This window comes from Helianthus annuus, chromosome 4, assembly GCF_002127325.2.
Source record: "Helianthus annuus cultivar XRQ/B chromosome 4, HanXRQr2.0-SUNRISE, whole genome shotgun sequence".
Lineage (NCBI taxonomy): Eukaryota > Viridiplantae > Streptophyta > Magnoliopsida > Asterales > Asteraceae > Helianthus > Helianthus annuus.
In genome coordinates this window covers 157,468,103-157,487,743 of record NC_035436.2, presented here as the reverse complement: position 1 = coordinate 157,487,743, position 19,641 = coordinate 157,468,103, and the positions used below count along the sequence as shown (strand labels likewise).

Sequence of the window (19,641 nt, the reverse complement as noted above, 5' to 3'; positions counted from 1 at the left end):
GTTAGTCACCTTCCATTTACCACCACCAAACTTTACTTGCAATCCCTGTTTATCCAATTTACCAACCGAAATAAGATTCATCTTCAAACCCGGAATCATTCTGACGTTCTTCAAGTTCCATATGGTTCCCACTAGAGTTACCAGAGTACCATCTACCATACCCGTAACAACATGAGTTTGACCATTAGCAATTCGTACCATTCCAAAGTTACCAACCTTCGTATTCACCATCGTATCCCTGTTATGCATGGCATAACACGAAGAAACTAAATCCATAACCTAAGAGTTCAATCTACCTTCCATAATACAAACCAGTACATCTTCAATGTACTCAATAGTGTTTACCCCATCAAATTTTTCCTTTTTTTTCTTATTTGGACATTGACTCCTAACATGTCCAACTTCATTGCAACTACAACATGTTACAACCCTCCGAGCTTTTATCTGACTCCTAATAATTCTGATTGCAACTCCTAGACATAACTGAATTAAGATTATTGATGTGACCCATGACGGAGCTTCCCTCATGCCTCCTTGTCATGAACAATTTCCTCGTTAAGAACACCTGATTACCAACATAAGGCTTTTCATACATATTCGACAGAGTTGTCATCATCCCACGAGTCATGATTTACTTCATAATATTAAATGCAATACTCGTCAAATCCAATGTAATCACCCATCTTGCCTTTTTGTCCTTTGAGTTCTAAACCGCTTCGGCATCCTTTTTCCACGTAATCCGTTTTTTCCTCCTAGACCACATAGAAAACGTTTTGACCTAACAGTGCTACTATTTGCATTTTCCACCATGCAAAGTCGATTCCATTGACCTTGTCAATCAAAACTTTCCCATCCCCGACCATGAATAACAGTAAAAAAATATTAACAAGATAAAACCAAGATGAGAACTTTACCCGAAACCAAGCAAACCTCCAAAAGAAAACCTAAAAACCTAAGCACCCGAACCGGTGACTTCTCCTGCAAACCCGAGAGTGAAACCAGCAAATAACCATGGTTCAAAAACTGAAACCCTAATCACAGAACAGCCCACAAACACTAGAACAACAATAAACACCCAAAGGCGCAAACCCTAAACCAGTACGGACTGTACTAATGATATCTAATCTGGTACGAGTCATACTCACGACTGCTACGGTGACACAATAGCAAAATCTTGGCCTCTTGAACAAGGTTGCAAATAGGTATGACGTTTATTAGGTGTTCTATATGATTACAATTACATCATGTGTCACACCCTCAAATTCCCCGTGCAGAGTTTTACCGCGAGGCGCGTGACAAACCAGGATCATAGTCATTAGTCATATTGAACGACCACTATATGAGTTTAAAAATTTTCCTGTTTGCTCATTCATGAGAAAATATTGTTTAAACAATTGAGTTGCGGAAGCGTAACAGTTACAAAACCAAGGAAGCTAATGTAATTTAAAGCCAAGTCTATTTGTTTGGTTAAATCACTACGACTACATAATGCATCCTAGTCCTGATGTGTGCTACCTTAGCAACCTGAGAAAGTATGCAAGAACAAGTATCAACACATAATGATGAATGAGTTCACATGTTTTAGGTTATAGTTATAAAGTAAGTTGTTTCTCAAAAAGTTTCCATTGTTTCAAACCTGAAACAATAAGTTGAAGTCTTCAACAGTTACTTGTTATATTTGTTGGTAGCTAACCTATGTTACGTCACGAAAGAGTTCAAAACCGAAGCTGTCTATTGTTGCCTCTAAGTGCCAGGTCTATCATTGACCATGGCGAGAAGTTAGGCCAATTCTACACCCGTTGACCATTACCGATCTAGCTAGCGTGACTAGCTCGAGTGGGGCTTGTCGGGCCCAGTAGTACTACTCAAAATTCCCCCGCTATCCACCCAATACTAACGGTTCGAGGTTTGTGAGGACTTTACATGATAAATGCTACTTTGTGACCATAACGATATATCAAAAACTCTAACAGTTGTAACGTTACCTTACCGTAACATTATAGCATTACTTTATCGTAATGTAGCGCATGCTTTCTCGAGGCCATGAACTCACCTATGTTTTGCTCGGTATGACTTAAATGAATTACGAGCTGATGTGGTCAACCACTTCCTATTATGGTTACCATTAGGTTTGTTAGTGTGTGTTCATACAAGACATGTAGTGAACTCTACACGTATCTAACACATAGCAAGTAAACAAGTTGACACATAGACGTTCAATCGTGTGGTTTCGTGCACGTGTTTATAGCATAACATGCACACATTAAAGTATACCCATTCGGGTTTCAAACAATCATTCCTACCTTGAAACAACATGCAACACAATTAGAAATACTTGCGTAAACTTTCAGCCCCTTTCAGCCAATATGTCCGTTTTTGGGCTGTTTTGAGGAATTTATTTAAATAGTAAACGGCTAACAAAAATTTCAAATAAATTACAAGGCATGTCATTTAATCCACGAATGCTTGTGGATCTTTCTCATGTCCTAAACACTTACAGAAAATTCACCAAAAATCAACTAGTACACCTTGGTCTGATTCATCACATTCTGGTGACAGTTTACGGTAAAAATTATTTAAAAATCCTCTTAACTCTTTTAAGGAAATTCCGGTTGTAGAATTTTGTAACTTCCTAGAACTACCTACTTTATAAATTTCACATATAATTTCCAAACACGGACTAAGTTATGACATTCGTAATAGGCTGCAATTTCTGCCGAAAAACGCAGCCCGCACCTTTGAGATGGAAAAATTCATTTAAAATAAAAACACTCATCGAAAAATTATGATTCCTATGGGGTTTGAAACCTATTTTCTGGAATTACATTTTAGACTCAAGAACACACGTTTTTGTCAAGTTTTGCCCACGTTATATCCGATACAAGTCGGCTGTAAATTCTGATCAGTTTCTCAGCTTTCAATTAAAACATGTTTATGACATTATAACGCTATATTCAGCAATCAAAAACCCCAAAAACATCACATCCACGAATTTAGCATCAATTTTCATTATCAAGATCATATATAACCAAAACCCTGGCATCCATACATGATCATAGAGTTACTAAACTAACAAGTATCATCATCTAGACATTAAAATACATGACACATAGAATCCATATTATCATGCATCAAGAATCACAACAAGATCAAGAACTCATGTAGAATCAAGAAACGCAGCCAACATGCAACTAAAACTATACATAAAAACTTAAATATATTACATAGGGATGGAGATGAATATCAAACAAGTGAGATTAGGGTTTGCTTGGCTCCTTGAAAAATCGTCTGGGAGAGATGAGAGGGAGAGTGTGTTCACGTGAGTATGGGGGCGACCTAGGGTTGGGATTTGGTTTTATTATTATTTTTTAAAATGAACTTTTAATAAATACACAAATGGTCCTTCATGTTTCCCAAGTCTCAAATTTGTGCAGGAAGTTATCAACATAACTTTATAAAATGACACACAAGTCTTTCGTTCTTCCAAGTTAATCAAATTAACTCCGTATGTTTGTTCGTGTGTTACTAAATGTAATTAACAAAAAGGGTTAACGACGTTAACCTGAAAATATGAGATGTCACATCATGGGTATTTATAGAACAATATTAAGATTTAACGACTTAGTCAACAAGTTAATTAAATGGGCCAAAACTAGGGTCGGTTAGTACATAACAAAGGTGTGAATCATGTAAGGTTGGAGAAGGAATATGTAATATCTAACACAACAAATATATTTATTCGTGTCAATGACATCAACCCTAATATGTACACACTTGGTATGATGTGTTTAACGTTTGTTCGTAAATAAGTATCCATCATGAGATACTAACATCATTTGTAAACGAGTAATACATGCCATGACATACTAACAATTTAAACAATCAATGTCTTTGGCTCATATATTTAGCCTTTTAGTTGTTTTGTTCCTTATCTCTAATTCCTCATTAACAAACTTGGATTCGTTTATTTGGCTTGAAATTAGAGGGACTTGTGTGCTAGTAAGAAAAAGTGAGATATACTTGTGTTTTAAAAGATGTACTTGTGTGCTAGTAAGTTATATACGTCAAGTTGAGTTGTTATATTAATCATGGGGGCACTTAAAGGTTGAGTCTACATATCAATTTTACAAACAATGGAAATTTAAGGCGTTTTTTAGATCATAATTTTTTTTCTCTAATTTCCCTTTTCTCTTCCGCTTCTGGCCTTTTCATCCTAAAAATGATGATTTGTTCTTGTAAAAAGGTGGTTGTGATTCGAACGTTGTACACGTTATACACTGGTCTGGTCGTTGCTTATGGTTATTGCTTTTGTCCAGCTAACCCAATTGCAGGAAATCACTATATAACGACTTACTTTATAAAATCACCATTAACCAACATGCTTGGAGCACTCATGCTTGGAGCACTCACATTGGTAAGGATGTGGCCATGTCCGGATCCACGTGGCACTAAGTGGACGTGAACCAATAGGACGCCATGGCTTTGGTTTTTGGGTGAGGTTTGAAAGGGTAGTCCGCATTCCTGGAATTGGTTCAGATGCGAATAATGGGTCCCACTTAAACGATCGTCCGCATTCCCGGAATTTGTTCAGATGCGAATAATGGGTCCCACTTAAATGACTACATGATTAAAAAACAAAACTTACAATTTAAACCTCTTAACGTCAAGAAATATGATATGCACAAAATGCAACATATAAATCATATCAAATAAGGTATAAAAACAACCTTTTTTTAGTACTAATGTTGGAAAAAGTGTGTTTCTTTGTTTACTTTTGATTTTCAAGATTAAAAGATCTTAAACGGACAAAAGGAACAAATTAACGGTGAAAACCAACATAAATACGAGGGAAGGGAAGTTGACACACTATACCGATCCTCCAAGCTTCACCCCAAAGACAGAAACAACAAACCAGAGGCCAAGCACGGGGCCATGCCAGCAGGGCATGGGGTCGTGCCCCACTCAGGATTCCCAGAAGATAAAGATAAAGATAAACAGAAAATGACAAGGGACACGGGGTCGTGTCTCCTAAGCACGGGCCGTGGTCAACTCTCAGATTTGCAAATCTAGGTTCCTACAACAAGTACAGAAGACACGGGGTCGTGTCGTTGACACATGGGGTCGTGTGTGCAAATGGACTAACAACATCATTAAATGAAGACAGATAGGGAGAAGGACACGGGGTCGTTCCGGGTGGGCACGGGGCCATGTGAATCTACTGTTTTCAACTATAAAAAGAGGTGCTTGGCTCACTTGCAACTTATCCCTTGGCAAACCACTTCTCTCATACCTGCCACCATTCCACCACCACTACCACCATCATCCACCATTTTCATCCATCATCCATCCTTAGAGAGTGTGTAGTACTCTCGGGGTCCAAGATCGATAGTAAGAGTTTTTGTCAAACAGAGGTTATGCTTGGCTAATCTCTTACATCACTTGGTGAAAACAAGTTATTTATGTATTACTTTTGATTTCCTAGCTTTGGTAACTTTTTATTTGGGTTTGTATTAATGACTTTAATAACTAGTTTTTTATATTGAAAGTGAACTTTATTCAATCATTTCTTCATATTTTGTTGATTCACTCATTCGTGTGTTTACAGTCTATATAAAGCACGTTAACTGCCTGGAAGGGGGTTAAAAGAGTGGTTGGGTAAAGTTCTTGCCTCGTTCAGTGTATAGATCCTACAAGAACTTGATTAAAACTTACGAGGACTTCCCTTGAGGCAGATAGCATTAAATTAGGGGAAGTAAGAACGGGTTGTAATCCCTTATAAATAAACTACTATTAAAACTTTAAACCGGCCTTGCGAGACTGTATCGTTGCTAACTCATACCAATATGGCCGAGGGTAGCGTTGCTTCCAAAAGAGGGACATCACACTTTTTTCATTAATAACTTACTTAATTATCTTTCAATAATCCGGCCTTGCAGGACTGTATCCCTGATGACTCAGACCAATATGGCTGAGGGTAGCGTTGCCTCCAAAAAAGGGACATGCCACTATAACTAAGATAATCTCTTAAAAAACCCAAAGCTGGAAATCATCAAAGGATACATAAATGACGAGTCGAATCCAAATGATTCTAGCTTGGTTATCTGTTCTTTTGTTTACTTAGTTTCTTCATTTATTTTTATTTATTAAAAACAACAAAAATTGTCTCTTAATATTTGGTTAGATTAGACGTCAGCGATATTCCGGTATTATAAGCTCTTGTGTCCTTGGACGACCTTGGTATCTTACCATCACTATACTACGCCAACGATGGACGCACTTGCCCTAGCGTGTTGTAGGGAGTGATAGTTTTATATCGTGTTTTATAAATTTCAAGTTTGATAAAAGAGTAAAAGGTACTAAAAATACATCGAAAAATTCGTACACTCCTATCACGTCAAATTATAAAAAAAAAATCTAAATTTAAACACTATAAATTAAACCTTTACGTACTTCAACCAAGCTCCTCTCAACGGTATCCCTCGCAACCACTTTAATCCCATCTTAATCTCAATCATCTTGCTCATTTAAAAAAAGATAGATAATACTCCATTTTAAGCTTTGTTGAACAATGGAACAACACAAACCCAAACCAAATTCACCCAAGTCAAAACTATGATTATGCACAATTTCAACAGCCCATGTGTGCAGATGCCCACAATTTTCTTATAGAGTTAATTATAGTTTTCCCCATTTGGTTTGGGCCACTTTCCTCCCTTAAGCAAAAACTTTTTTTGTGATGCATACATGAATTGTCCTTTAATTCCAATGTGTCTCCTCATGATATGAACCCATTTGACCGTTTGATCATTCGAAAAATGGGTGAAAAAACTAAACTACGTTTAGAAATTAATTAAATTAATAAAACCCATTGCATAGTCAACACGACTACCAATTGCACAATCACCACCACCACTGTAATACAATCCCATATGATTACGATTACACGAACTTTCCTTCACGTCATCTCTAGAAGATTATTCACTGGCCTGAAACAAGAATAACTCCGACCAACACCCATCCATCCTCACCGTCTTCTACCTTGAACCACCCTAATCGCCAACAACCAACCAATCTCCAGCGAGCATAAAAAAAGAGCCACCCAATCACGATTTTCAGACGATAGCCAACCAATCACGATTTTCGATAAATGGAATAAAGTACCTTGTTGTCATCAAAAGTTGGCTCTTCTTTTGCAAAAGATCCTCCTCTTTGGTGTGCTAGTTTTCTAGCTACTATGTTCAACCATTCAACAACACATTCAAAATTAATATCAAAATTTATAAAACCACATACCGTAAAAAAGGATCTTATAACACCCCGTCTCCATCTTGACCTCACATTCACATTCTTCCACATTACAAAGATCCGTTAGGAACCACCCTTTATTGCGAGAACCGCGAGAACCAATGTGAACACAACCAAAAATTACTAAAAATAGCTAAAAAACACACAATTTTTTTAATATTTTTTATAAAAAACGCTACTTTTAGTAGCCAAAATTTTTTTTTTTTTTTAATTTTTGATTTTTTTTTGGCTACTAAAAGTAGCGATTTTAACATAAAAAATATTAAAAAAATAGATTTTTTTATTATTTTAGATTTTTTTAAGATTTTTTTAGGTTTTTGAAGGTTTAGTTTTTTTTAGCATTTTAGCTTTGGGGGGGGGGAGGGGGAGGGGGTTTAGGTTTTTTTTTTTTGGGTGGGGGGGGGGGGGTTTGGTTTTTTGGAGGTTTTAGTGTTTAGCATTTAACTTGGGGGGGGGGAGGGGTTAGAACCATAAATGTTTACAGAACTCGCAGAACCCCTAATAAACAATTTTTTTATTTATATATTTTTATGATTAGGATAATTTTATCATTCATTATGTGTATTTTTACGATTATATACATGTTAAAAGTAATTTTATCCACCCCCACCCCCCCCCAAAAAAAATAATAAATAAAACCTAACCCCCCCCCCCCCAAAAAAAAAAAAAAAAAAAAAACCTAAACCCCCCTCGCCCACCCCCCCCCCAAAAAACCTAACCCCCCCCCCCCCCCCCAAGCTAAAATGCTAAAAACTAAACCCTTAAAAAACCTAAAAAAAATCAAAAAAAAAAAAAATAATAAAAACACACAAAAAAAATTAACATTTTTTACATTAAAATCGCTACTTTTAGTAGAAAAATTTTTTAAAAAAATTAAAAAAAGAAAAAAAATTTGACTACTAAAAGTAGCGATTTTTTTATAAAAAATATTAAAAAAAAATTGTGTGTTTTTTAGCTATTTTTAGGTATTTTTTTGTGTTCACATTGGTTCTCGCAATAAAGAGTGGTTCCTACCGGATCCTTCTTCTATATATATATGGAGAGATCATGCGAGAACCGCGAGAACCAATGTGAACACACCAAAAATGCCTAAAAATAGCTAGAAATCACACAATTTTTTTTTTAATTTTTTTATATAAAAATCACAACTTTTCGAAGCAAATAAAAGATTTAATAAAAAAAATTTTGGCCACTAAAAGTAGCGATTTGAGCATAAAAAATATTAAAAAAAAATTTGATTTTTTTTAGATTTTTTTAGGTTTTTTTGGGGTTTAGTTTTTAGCATTTTAGCTTGGGGGTTTAGATTTTTGGGGGGTGGGGGAGGGGGGTTTAGGTTTTTTTTTGTGGGGGGGGGGGGGGTTAAGTTTTTTTTGGGGGGGGGGGTGTGGGGGTGGGGGGTTTAGGTTTTTTTTTTGGGGGGGGGGTGGGGTTTAGGTTTTTTTAGGTTTATTTTTTTAGGTTTTTTAAGTTATTTTAGGTTATGTTCACATTGGTTCTCGCGGTTCTCACAATAAGGGTGGTTCTCGCATGATCTTCTCCCTATATATATATATATATATATATATATATATATATATATATATATATATATATTAAGAGTAGTTTGAATTTTCCCATTTACTTGTCTTGACTTTATTGAATTTTTAATTCACCGGTTTGGATTTTTTTCTAAATATTTTATTCATCAAAAAACTTGTCAAGTTACATCAAAACAGAAGGTAGATGGGTAATAAGCTATGCCGCCATCCCTTTCTGAATTGCAAACCCCAACCTTCCAAAGACAAACCCTTGCCCCCTGGTTGAACAATTGTTGTGGATGACCCGTTGGACCCTGCTCAAAAAGTGGATAACTTCTGGCACTAGGGAGCCAAATGTATGAAAGGCAAAAGGGACAAAGACATGCAAAGCGTTTCATTTGCACCATTTGGTTGAAAGACAAAGTCAATCATGGTAAAAGTCAACCCTAATATGAGTTTCTCCTTTTAATAACTGAAATCACACAGCATATTCATTAAGATAGATTACGTTTCATCAATATTCAAAAAGGAGTAGTTACAGACATCGGTGGTTACCCTTTTCGTTTTTTCCGATGATTGTGGCTGTCGGTTTGTTTTTGGTTATTGTGTTGGTGGTTACCGATGGGTGGTGGTGGTGATAGTGGCGGTGGGTGGTGGTGGTGATGGAATGGAGAAGAAGAGGTGGTGTGGGGAAGAAAAGGTGGTGAGATTAGCATTTTGCCCTTAGTCAAATGGTCAAACAAACTATAAGGGTGTAAATTGCAATAAAAGGACAATTCATGTACCCATGTATTCAGCACACAAAAATTTTTCTAAAGGGAGACAAATTAAAAAGTGAACCAAACCAAGGGAGGCAATCTTATATTAAATCCCTTTAACTAGATACTTGTGATACTTCTGAATCTTTTTTTAAAACAACTTGTTACACATTAAAGAGGATGATACAAAAAGTGACGTTATAATGTGTTAAAAATGATTGCTTGTTATAAAATTGTATTAAAAGTGATTAGAAAGAATTGATGAAGTTCATAAAAAAGTACATGTGAACAACAAAAAGGTGTTACATGGCTTCTACATACATAACAATTGTGCTCAGACCATGTGTAGTGGAAGAAACCCCATCTTTGGGCGTTTTACGTCATATGGCGATCCAGTCAGCAAGGGGCTTTATGGGGCGTTTTTCTAAAATGGATGTAGTGTGATGGGGGCGTTCTGTTAAAAGGAAGAATGTATGTGATTGGGCAAGAAAACAAGAATGCATGTGATTGGCCAAAGAAATGGAAGTTGAGCGTTGAATAAAGAACGCTGCAGCCCAAAATCTCCAAAACAACGTCCATAGGGGCGGAACTTCCGGCGTGGAGGGGCGTTCTTCAATCAAAAAAACACCCAAATTCGATACCACTACGGGTGGTCTAAGGGTGGAGACACTCCTTTCGACTACCCTTCACTATCCTAAGATTCCACAAATCCTGCACTGTCACTTCATTTTTAGCCTTAAATATCCTGAAATAGCTTAATCACAGACGTCACTCCTTTCAAGTACACTAAACCAATGGTCCTACCCCTTTTAATCTACTTCCCCCCTCTCTCTCCTTTTGGTGACCAATACCTAAAACTCAACCCACATGCCTTACCTAAAGTGGTGGCGACGGCGAACCCTCGGGTTAACCACTTACCGGATGAGGGTACATGAGGGTGCCCTGTCCACCCTAATACCCAACCTTTATGTTGATTTCTAAAATACTTATATTTTAAATTGAGCCTCGGTATGTTCCTAAAATGCTATGTTAGACAATCCTAGTATTGCTTAAGGGAAACTCAGATTTCGATAACTAACCTGACCCATAAACCCTTCCAACTAGGTTGTATGATTCTTCCATACATTTTTCTTCGTACATCGCCCAAAAAAAGTAACCATATATATTAAATAAGAGTAAACTGCAATTTTACCCTCTCGGGTTAGAGCCAATTGGCACTCTGACCCCCAACTAATGGAAAACGCTGCACTCTTACCCCCTGCCATCAAAGAACTTAACGGTTCTGTTAAATGATATGTTAAATGACTATATTACCCTTTCTTATTACCCCTTATGCTTTGTTCTACTCTGCAATATTACCCCCCCCCCCCCCCCCGTTGTTAAATGACTATATTACCGTTTCTTATTACCCCCTATGGTTTGTTGTACTCTGCAATATTACCCCCCGATGTTAAATATTTCTTGCAAACCTTACCCCATGCACATATAACCCCAATCACATATAACCCCAATCAAGTGACTACAACAATAGGTTAGTATCAAAACCCATAATGCGTTAAGTAACGGTATATGACTAAAACAAAAAAGCTACAACAGACATTATACTATAGAATATATATTCATGTAATCAACTTTTCGTTTCTCCATTCCATATGTAATCAATAAGACGTGAATCAAATCAATCTAAAAGTAGCTGGAGAGCACTGCCTTCACTTGCTGGTCAAAATAGGTGTGGTAAAAGTTGTCGCTTGAGATGGACTAATTATCTTAGACCAGATATAAAATATAAAGAAAGGTAATTTTTCTGAGAATGAAGAAAACCTCATCATCCAGCTCCACTCACATCTTGGAAACAAGTAAGTCATTCCTCTACTACGTACCTTCTTGACTGTTATAGATATAAATGGTGAATGGTTTTTATTTTTATTAGGTGGTCTGCAATAGCAACACATCTTCCAGGAAGGACAGATAACGAGATCAAGAACTTTTGGAACACCCACCTTAAGAAGAAGTTACTCCAAATGGGAATTGATCCAGTCATGCACCAACCAAGAACTGATCATCATCTTGACATGCTTGCTGCAACTAATCTACCACAACTTCTTGCCTTTGTCGCTAATAACATAAACCCCCCATCCTTATTCGATATGATGAATCTATTATCAAAATTGGACGCAACACAACTCCAAAACATACTTCAAGTCTTGAGTACAAATATTCCTCAAAACATTACTATCCAGCTATCTCAGCAGCATCTGCAAACCCTTGAGGATATGCCTCCATTATCATCAACACACACTTTCATTTCACCAAACGTATACTTGGATCAAATTAAATGGCATGAGTATTTCCAAACCTTCTCTTTTCTCCCAAATTCACATCTGACTCTTTTGATGTATTACCCCCCACCAAAATCTCAAAGATTCTTCAAACCTCTTTCCAAAATATATTAATGAAGTACAGAGAAATTATTATGTATACTTAGTTCAAAACCCTTAATCAAAATATTACTGATGATTCCATGCTTAAATCAGTGCTTACAAACTTTATATATCAGAAGGTTTAAGGTCGATTGTTGCTTACCGCTTGCAGACGATCCTCCAAAAGTGAAAAGAACTTAGCTTCTACTTCAAAATTGCTACAACCTTTTTTCTCCTCTTTTTCTCCGTCCTTTGATGTGGTATACGTTTGCAATAGATCCAGCGATTGGAATGGCGGTGGTGGTCGGAGATGGTGGTGAATCACGTTGATTGCCAAACAAACCCTCCAATCTGATGTTGCAAATGTATATTTGTGTTGGTTGTGGTGGGGGTGTTGGTTGTTACAATCGAACAGATCCAGATTGGAGTCCTTCATGTGATCTGAAAGTTTGAAGAAATGAAAAAAACCCTAATTTGGTCAGCTAAAGAAGAAGAAGATGAACAAAGTTGAAGAAAATGAAAACGCTAATCTGGAGAAGAAGATGATGAACAAAGTTGAAAGTTTGATGCAGGTGTCTTATAAATAATATAATAATAATAATAATAATAATAATAATAATAAATATGGGGTAAGATTACCAAAATACCCTTACCTATAACAGTCAAACAACTGTTGACCGACGACAGGGGGTAAGAGTGCAGCGTCCCCAACTTTTGCGATTTCGTTCCCGGATAGTCCCTAGGCCTAACATCAGTTATTTTTCTCAGTTAAGAGGGTGTGAAATGACAAAAATACCCTTACTAAAAAACAAAATAACTTAACTTATTTAATAGATTTATTTATATGTAGGACCCACTCCTTTATAAAAAAAAAAAAAAAAAAAAAAAAAAAAAAACCTCACCCCACCCCCATCTCCACCTTCATCTCTCTGTCTTTCTTCTTCCCCTTCCCCTACAGCTCTATCCACCCACCCTCTTCTACCACTTTCACTTTTACCACCACCACAACCACCACCAACTTAGCATAAGTGAAGACAATAACATGTGAAAGAAACAGGGATAACAGAAGACCCAAAAAGGGGAAGTGAGAAGAGGCCATTTCTGCAGGTGGGTTTTGAAGGGGAAGGGAGAATTTATGAGAGAGGGAGATTGGTCACATGTATACTGTGAGGGTGGGAGAGTACAGTTGCTGTATATGTATAAGGTATATGTATGTATAATGGAAACAGTGGGGAACAATGCGAGTGTGAGTGATAGGGTCATGCAAAGATGCCAAACAATTAAATAAGGGCTTCCTTCATCTCTGATAAAAATTCATAAACTAAGTTATTGCGAAAATTCTATAGGATCATTGTTTAATAGGTGAAGGGGGTAGAGGAAGGTGGGGTGGATGGAGCTGCAGGGGAAGGGGTAAGAAGGAAAGATGAAGATGAATGTGGGGGTGGGGGTGGAGGGGTTGGGGTTGGGGTTGGGTGGGGGTGGGGCTGTTTTTTTTTTATAAAAGAGTGGGTCTCACATATAGATAAATCTATTAAATAAGTTAAGTTATTTTGTTTTTTAGTAAGGGTATTTTTGTCATTTCACATTCTCTTAACTGAAAAAAGTAACTAATGTTAGGCTTAGGGACTATCCGGGAACGAAAATACAAAAATTAGGGACTATAACTGTAATTTTAGAAAGTTAAAGACTAAAGGTGAAAAAAGAGAAAACCACAAGGAATATCTGGGCATTTTTCACTTAAATAATTTTAAGATCTTCATTATCATACAAGAAAATATTTTATCTATAAAAAGTATGTTAACTTTTTCAATAGCAACAACACCTTTTAAAGGCATAATCCACCTTTATCCCTACACATCTTTGAATCTTAGAAGATTCCGCCATGAATATCTGCTCAGCTTCACTCATTCTTCTTCTTTCTCTCCTAATCTCACTCTATATCCACTACACGCACAGTTAATAATATCCTTTCAATTCACTCATCTTTTACACATTCAATTCATTTTATCCACACTTTATTTCTCGCAGATACATCAGGCTGGAGGGACCCATTATGGTGGTTTTCATCATCTTCTTCTTCTACAGGAACTGTTGCTGATTTGTTGGTCACCAATGGGACTATATACACTAGCGATTCGTCTCTTCTGTTTGCTGATTCCATGGCTGTTCGTGATGGGACAATTCTCCGCATCGGAAATTATTCGTTTGTAAAGGTATTGTTTAAATTTCATGAAAGAGTTATGTTTGAATTGTTAATTTAGTTTAGATTTTAGGGTTTTTAAGCAGGTTAGGTATGCATTACTTTTATGGTTGACAATTGTAATAATTCCTAGGCGCTAGTTGCTTAGGGGTGTAAACAAGCCTAGAGTCTCGTCTCAAGAGCTACTCTCGGTTAAAAGCTCGAACAAGCCGAGCTTTGACAAGCCCGAGCTCGAGCCTGAAATAGAGCTCGTTAGTTATCGAGCCTAAGTTCGAGCCTGAAAGCCAAGCTTTGGCTCATTTAAGGGATATTGAAGCCGAGCTTGAGCTTTGGGTTTTACTTGCGAGCCGAGCTTAAGCTCAAATAAATAGGCTCGAACCGAGCTGAGCTTAGGCTCGAGCTTCATAAAAACATGACGAGTCGAGCTCGAGCCTAGTCGGGCTCGGGCCCGGCTGCCGGTGCGATACCTGCTACTGACCAAAGGTTAATGGGAATTAATCGGATTGAAATTTTATATGTAACTTTTCAAACTTATTATATATACACACACGCAAATTTTCAAAATTTTATATATAATTTTTGAAACTTATCAATCGGATTGGATTGATAAAAATATAAATTTTCAAATACTTCACACATTTTGACCAATTTTGACCGCTTTGGCAGCCTTTGACTGATTACCAATTAATGGTCCGACTAGGTGAAATTTAATCGGTAAACTACAGATTACTGATTAATCCCGATTTATACAACACTGACTGCTATTTGATCATCTTATTGCCAAATAGTAACTTAAGGTATTAGGTTACTGTTTATAGAGAAAAGATTAAGAAGATTGTGCATGGAGTTTATCATTTATGGTTATTAGCTTCTTGAGGGTAGTGATTCAGTTTTAATCATTGGTAAATATTGTGAATATTTATCTGACTTCAATTCCTTGAAGATTTCATTTGTATTGGAGTTTTGTGTGATTTATACGCGTATGCAGGAAGTTTGTGGACATAAAACAAAAGAGTTGAATCTTGAGGGGAGAGTCGTGGTTCCTGGATTCATCGATTCTCATGTCCACTTGCTTGTTGGAGGACTCCAGGTTCTGCAGCAATTCAACTCTTTCGTTTTTATCATCTTTGCAAACGATATGCTAAATGACTGAGAAATGAAAACAGATGGCGCGAGTGCAAGTGCGAGGCGTGAAGACGAAGGATGACTTCATTGGGAAGGTTAAAGAAGCGGTCAAAAGTAAGTGCACCGATCACACTAGGTTGAGTTGTATTACATCTTGCTTTGTTTAATTATGAGATTTTTTTAAATTGTAAAAACGGAGTAAAATGCCAAAATGGTCCCTAAGGTTTGGTCACTTTTGCCACTTTAGTCCAAAACTTAAACCTTTTGAACCTAGGTCCCTGTGGTTTCAGTTTTGTTGCCATTTTCATCCAAAATCAAAATCTCGTCAGATTTTTCAGTTAACATCTTTGTCTTTTTACTCCCTTTTAATGAAGGGCAAAATGGTCTTTTAACGTTTTATAATAGCAAATTAAAAAAATCTGACCATTTTGCCCTTCATTATAAGGGAGGAAAAAGACAAAAAAGTTGGATGATAACTGAAAAATCTGACCAGATTTTTCTTTTGGATTTTTGGATGAAAATGCCAACAAAATTGAAACAACAGGGACTCAGATTCAAAAGGTTTGAGTTTTGGACTAAAGTGACCAAACCTCAGGGACCATTTTGGCAGTTTACTCAAACAGTTATGATATACGTTTTTAAATGTTTGTAGACATGAAAGAAGGAACTTGGTTGTTGGGTGGTGGATGGAATAACGATCTTTGGGGAGGAGAATTGCCATCAGCCTCTTGGATTGACGATATTACACCTCATCACCCCGTAAGAAACGTTACATACGGTTCATATAAACTCAGTTCAGCACAAGTCTTTCTGTATCATAAAACCCGTGATATAACGCAGGTATGGCTTTCAAGGATGGATGGTCACATGGGTTTGGCTAACTCGTTAGCTCTAAGAATAGCTGGTGTTACGAGTGATATGCAAGATCCAGTTGGTGGAACTATTAGCAGAAATGAGGATGGAGGTAATTTAAACTTATGGCCTACTACGAATGATTAGTAGTGAGTATGTATATGCCAGGTCAGCTTGCTGACTCATGTATATGGAATCTCTATATGCAGAGCCTACTGGACTGATGATTGATTCTGCAATGAAGGTGATCGTTTCCTGCATTCCAGAAGTTTCTGTAGAAGAAAGAAGACAAGCATTGGACCGCGCTAGTAGGTATGCGTTGTCGAGGGGTGTGACTACGGTTGTTGATGTCGGAAGATATTTTCCTGGTGCATCAGTAGAACATACATGGGAAGATTTTTCAGGTTTTTTTAGTTTGTTTACTTTATCATTTTATGTCATTAATTCATATATTTTCTGAACTTAGGTTGACCAAGTTTTGACTTTCTGTGATAACATGCAGATGTTTACAAATGGGCCGATTTATCTGGAAGAATGATGATTAGGGTTTGCCTTTTCTTTCCAATGCCGACATGGTCACGTCTCAGTGTATGACTACTGTTTTTTTTGAACATCTAAACCATGTTTACATTTGCTAATGAGTTACATATTAACGTTGAATTCGGTATTCTTGGTCTTTTTATTAGGATATAGTTCAAAAAACAGGCCGTAGGGTGAGCCAGTGGATATCAATAGGTGGTGTTAAAGCTTTTGCTGATGGATCCTTGGGGTCCAACAGTGCGCTTTTCCATGAGGTATGGCGTATGCCCGTATGCATAATAATTCTAACTTATAAGTCAAAATTATTCTCGAATAACAACTACTTCATGTTTCTTGTAGCCGTATGCTGATGAGCCATGGAATCTTGGCCTCCAAGTTACAGATGTAGAAAGCTTGTATAATATGACTCTGCAATCTGACAAATCTGGCCTCCAGGTAAATGAGTGCTTCATTGTGTGTATATGTAACTACTTGTTAGTTGACAAAAAAAAAAAAAAAAAAACATGCATCAGGTTGCTATTCATGCTATTGGAGATAAGGCCAATGATTTGGTTTTGGATATGTACAAATCAGTTGCTTCCACAAATGGGAAGAGGGATCGGAGATTTCGGGTATATTTTATTTAAGAATATTATTATGGGTAACCAATACTTGTTTCTGCCTAATAGAATCTAGATTCTTTTTTATTAAAGTGCATTTTACGTCCTTTAAGTTTGAGCCAAATTACAGGCGTTGTCCTTTAACTAACGAAATTACACTGGATGTCCTTTATATTATCGTTTCTCATCAGGCAATGTCCTTTTGCCCTAACCCAGTTATATTTTTCTATTAACTCTTAACACGTGCCACCCACATGAGGGCATAATGGTCGTTTTCACTTATCTTGTTATTAATATATATTATTTTTATTTAATTCTGTATTAGTTATCAAGTGAAAATGACCCTTATGCCCTCTTGTGAGTGGCACGTGTTAAGAGTTAACAGAAAAAGTTATCTGGATTAGCGTAAAAAGACATCGCCTGACGAGAAACAGTAACATAAAGGACATCCGGTGTAATTTCGTTAGTTAAAGAACAGCGCCTGCAATTTGGCTCAAACTTAAACGACGTATAATGCAATTTGCTCATTCTTTTTATGTAAGTAATGGTAGTTCATAGAAATTTTTCATGAAATAATAATAAGGCCTGTTTTTTGCAGATTGAACATGCTCAACATTTGACCGTTGGAACTGCAGCCAAGTTTGGTGAACAAGGAATCGTTGCTTCAGTGCAAGTAATTAAAGTCCTTAATTTACGACTTTTCAATTTTTATATATCTGATCGTCACCAGTGGTTAAAAAATTGTTGACAGCCAGATCATTTGTTGGACGATGCTGACTCAGCAGTTAAAAAAATTGGGCTAGAGAGGATGCAGAAAGGATCTTATTTATTTCAATCACTCCTTGCTGGCAATGCACTTGTGGCATTTGGTTCTGATTGGCCTGTGAGAACACTTTCCATTGACTACTTTTGTAATCTTTATATTTACCTTTTACTGATGGTAAAATTTCAGGTAGCCGACATTAATCCGTTAAATAGTATAAAGACTGCAATCACGAGGATACCTCCGGGTTGGGATAAAGCTTGGAACTCAGCAGAGTGCATGAAGCTTACTGATGCATTAAACGCGTAAGTAAACACGTGAATATGTGATCATATCGTATTATGCTTAATTCAATTTATGAGTCAACGTATACCGTATATATTTGCTTATGTTTCTAAGAGTTTAAACCACCTTCACAGGCACACGATTTCTGCAGCACGTGCATGCTTTCTTGATGATGATGTAGGCTCGTTATCTGCTGGAAAGATAGCCGATTTTGTCATACTGACCACTCGTACGTGGGACCACATGGCACAAGAAACCACTTCAGTTGCAGCAACATATGTTGGTGGTGTGCAGGCTTATCCTTGAGATTTATGAGCCGATAAGAATTGACGTTAGATATACACAGATGCGAGAAAGAAGATTAGTAGATTACCAAGTGAGTGTATAATAAGTTGGTAGTTTGATGTCATTGTTCAATGGTGGTTAGTTAAGAGTTCTATTTACTGTATGAGTGTATGATATAATTTTTTTTGTTGATGTTATGTTATGCTTATATACAAAGAATATATTTAGAGATAATAAGACATAAGAGGCCGTTATATACATAACCAATTTTGAACAGAGAACTTCGAGAACTACATAAACATTTACATTTGTACATTTAACTTTACCTGTAACACATAAGGAAGGAGGTTATCTAGGCTACCCCACACTTCTCTCTCTTACAAGTCCATTACAATTATATTATTTCACACATGGTTAAACACTTTCTCTCTCCTTATATCTTCCTTTGATTTTTCCATATATGATTTTGTTTTATGTGTTTATATAGCAAGGTTGTGGTATAGCTTGTTTAGTTTTAGGCATAGCTAGTCTGCGTTTGAATATGCAATACACGCGTTAGAGGTGGCAAAATGAGCAGTTGGGTAATGGCTCAACATGGGTTCGGGTCAAGCAGATACTTTTATGAACAGGGTCGGGATAGCAATCCTTTGTTTCGTATCGACAACACCCAAGTTGTGTGAACTGTGATGCAAGCAACACATGAGTACGGATTAAATATATTATACAAACTTATTATGAGTATTCGGAATTGATTATCCACTTTTAGTGGTTTTTAGGTTAGAGCGTGAGCCAAATCGTTACTCTCGGATTTTAAACTATCTAAACCAAACTAAACAGTTGCATAACTGAAACAAATCGTTCGTGCTTCGATTGTTTGTAATACTATTCACAACTCGGTTTCGAGTGAAACTTATATCAAGATGTAGATAAAAATAGAAACATAGCAACGACATACTCGAAATTTTATAAAACATAGTATCTGTATAATTTAT

General features: G+C 36.7%; 1 protein-coding gene and 1 long non-coding RNA gene across 4 annotated transcripts; one reads left to right on the top strand and one right to left on the bottom strand.

Moving 5' to 3' along the window:
• Positions 1–11,143: 11,143 nt before the first annotated feature.
• Positions 11,144–12,897, bottom strand: LOC118491098. Its single transcript, XR_004890362.1, has 3 exons — positions 12,654–12,897; positions 12,164–12,441; positions 11,144–11,835 (listed from the first exon to the last, which is right to left on the bottom strand). It is a non-coding gene; the product is annotated as an uncharacterized LOC118491098 (long non-coding RNA).
• Positions 12,898–13,807: 910 nt separating this feature from the next.
• LOC110936999 (protein LONG AFTER FAR-RED 3) lies at positions 13,808–18,883 on the top strand. 3 transcript variants are annotated; one of them, XM_022179410.2, is made up of 15 exons: positions 13,808–13,955; positions 14,029–14,213; positions 15,189–15,290; positions 15,367–15,439; positions 15,978–16,084; positions 16,166–16,289; positions 16,387–16,581; positions 16,680–16,765; positions 16,864–16,971; positions 17,057–17,152; positions 17,230–17,328; positions 17,915–17,989; positions 18,068–18,199; positions 18,269–18,384; positions 18,499–18,883. In XM_022179410.2, the coding sequence occupies exons 1-15, from the start codon at positions 13,883–13,885 to the stop codon at positions 18,668–18,670; spliced, it is 1,743 nt and encodes a 580-aa protein (XP_022035102.1). In that variant the 5' UTR covers positions 13,808–13,882; the 3' UTR covers positions 18,671–18,883. The 3 variants fall into 3 exon arrangements, with proteins under 3 accessions (XP_022035102.1, XP_022035100.1, XP_022035101.1); XM_022179408.2 differs by having other exon boundaries at positions 18,068–18,384; XM_022179409.2 differs by having other exon boundaries at positions 13,813–13,955; positions 14,086–14,213; positions 18,068–18,384; positions 18,499–18,670.
• The last annotated feature ends 758 nt before the right edge of the window (positions 18,884–19,641 follow it).

Excerpts from the sequence above, each read along its gene's own strand:
- LOC110936999 (XM_022179408.2), top strand. The coding sequence starts at position 13,883 with ATGAATATCTGCTCAGCTTCACTCATTCTTCTTCTTTCTCTCCTAATC. Across the intron at positions 17,990-18,067 it reads GAATCGTTGCTTCAGTGCAA|CCAGATCATTTGTTGGACGA; the intron begins GTAATTAAAGTC and ends AATTGTTGACAG. Across the intron at positions 18,385-18,498 it reads CTTACTGATGCATTAAACGC|GCACACGATTTCTGCAGCAC; the intron begins GTAAGTAAACAC and ends CCACCTTCACAG.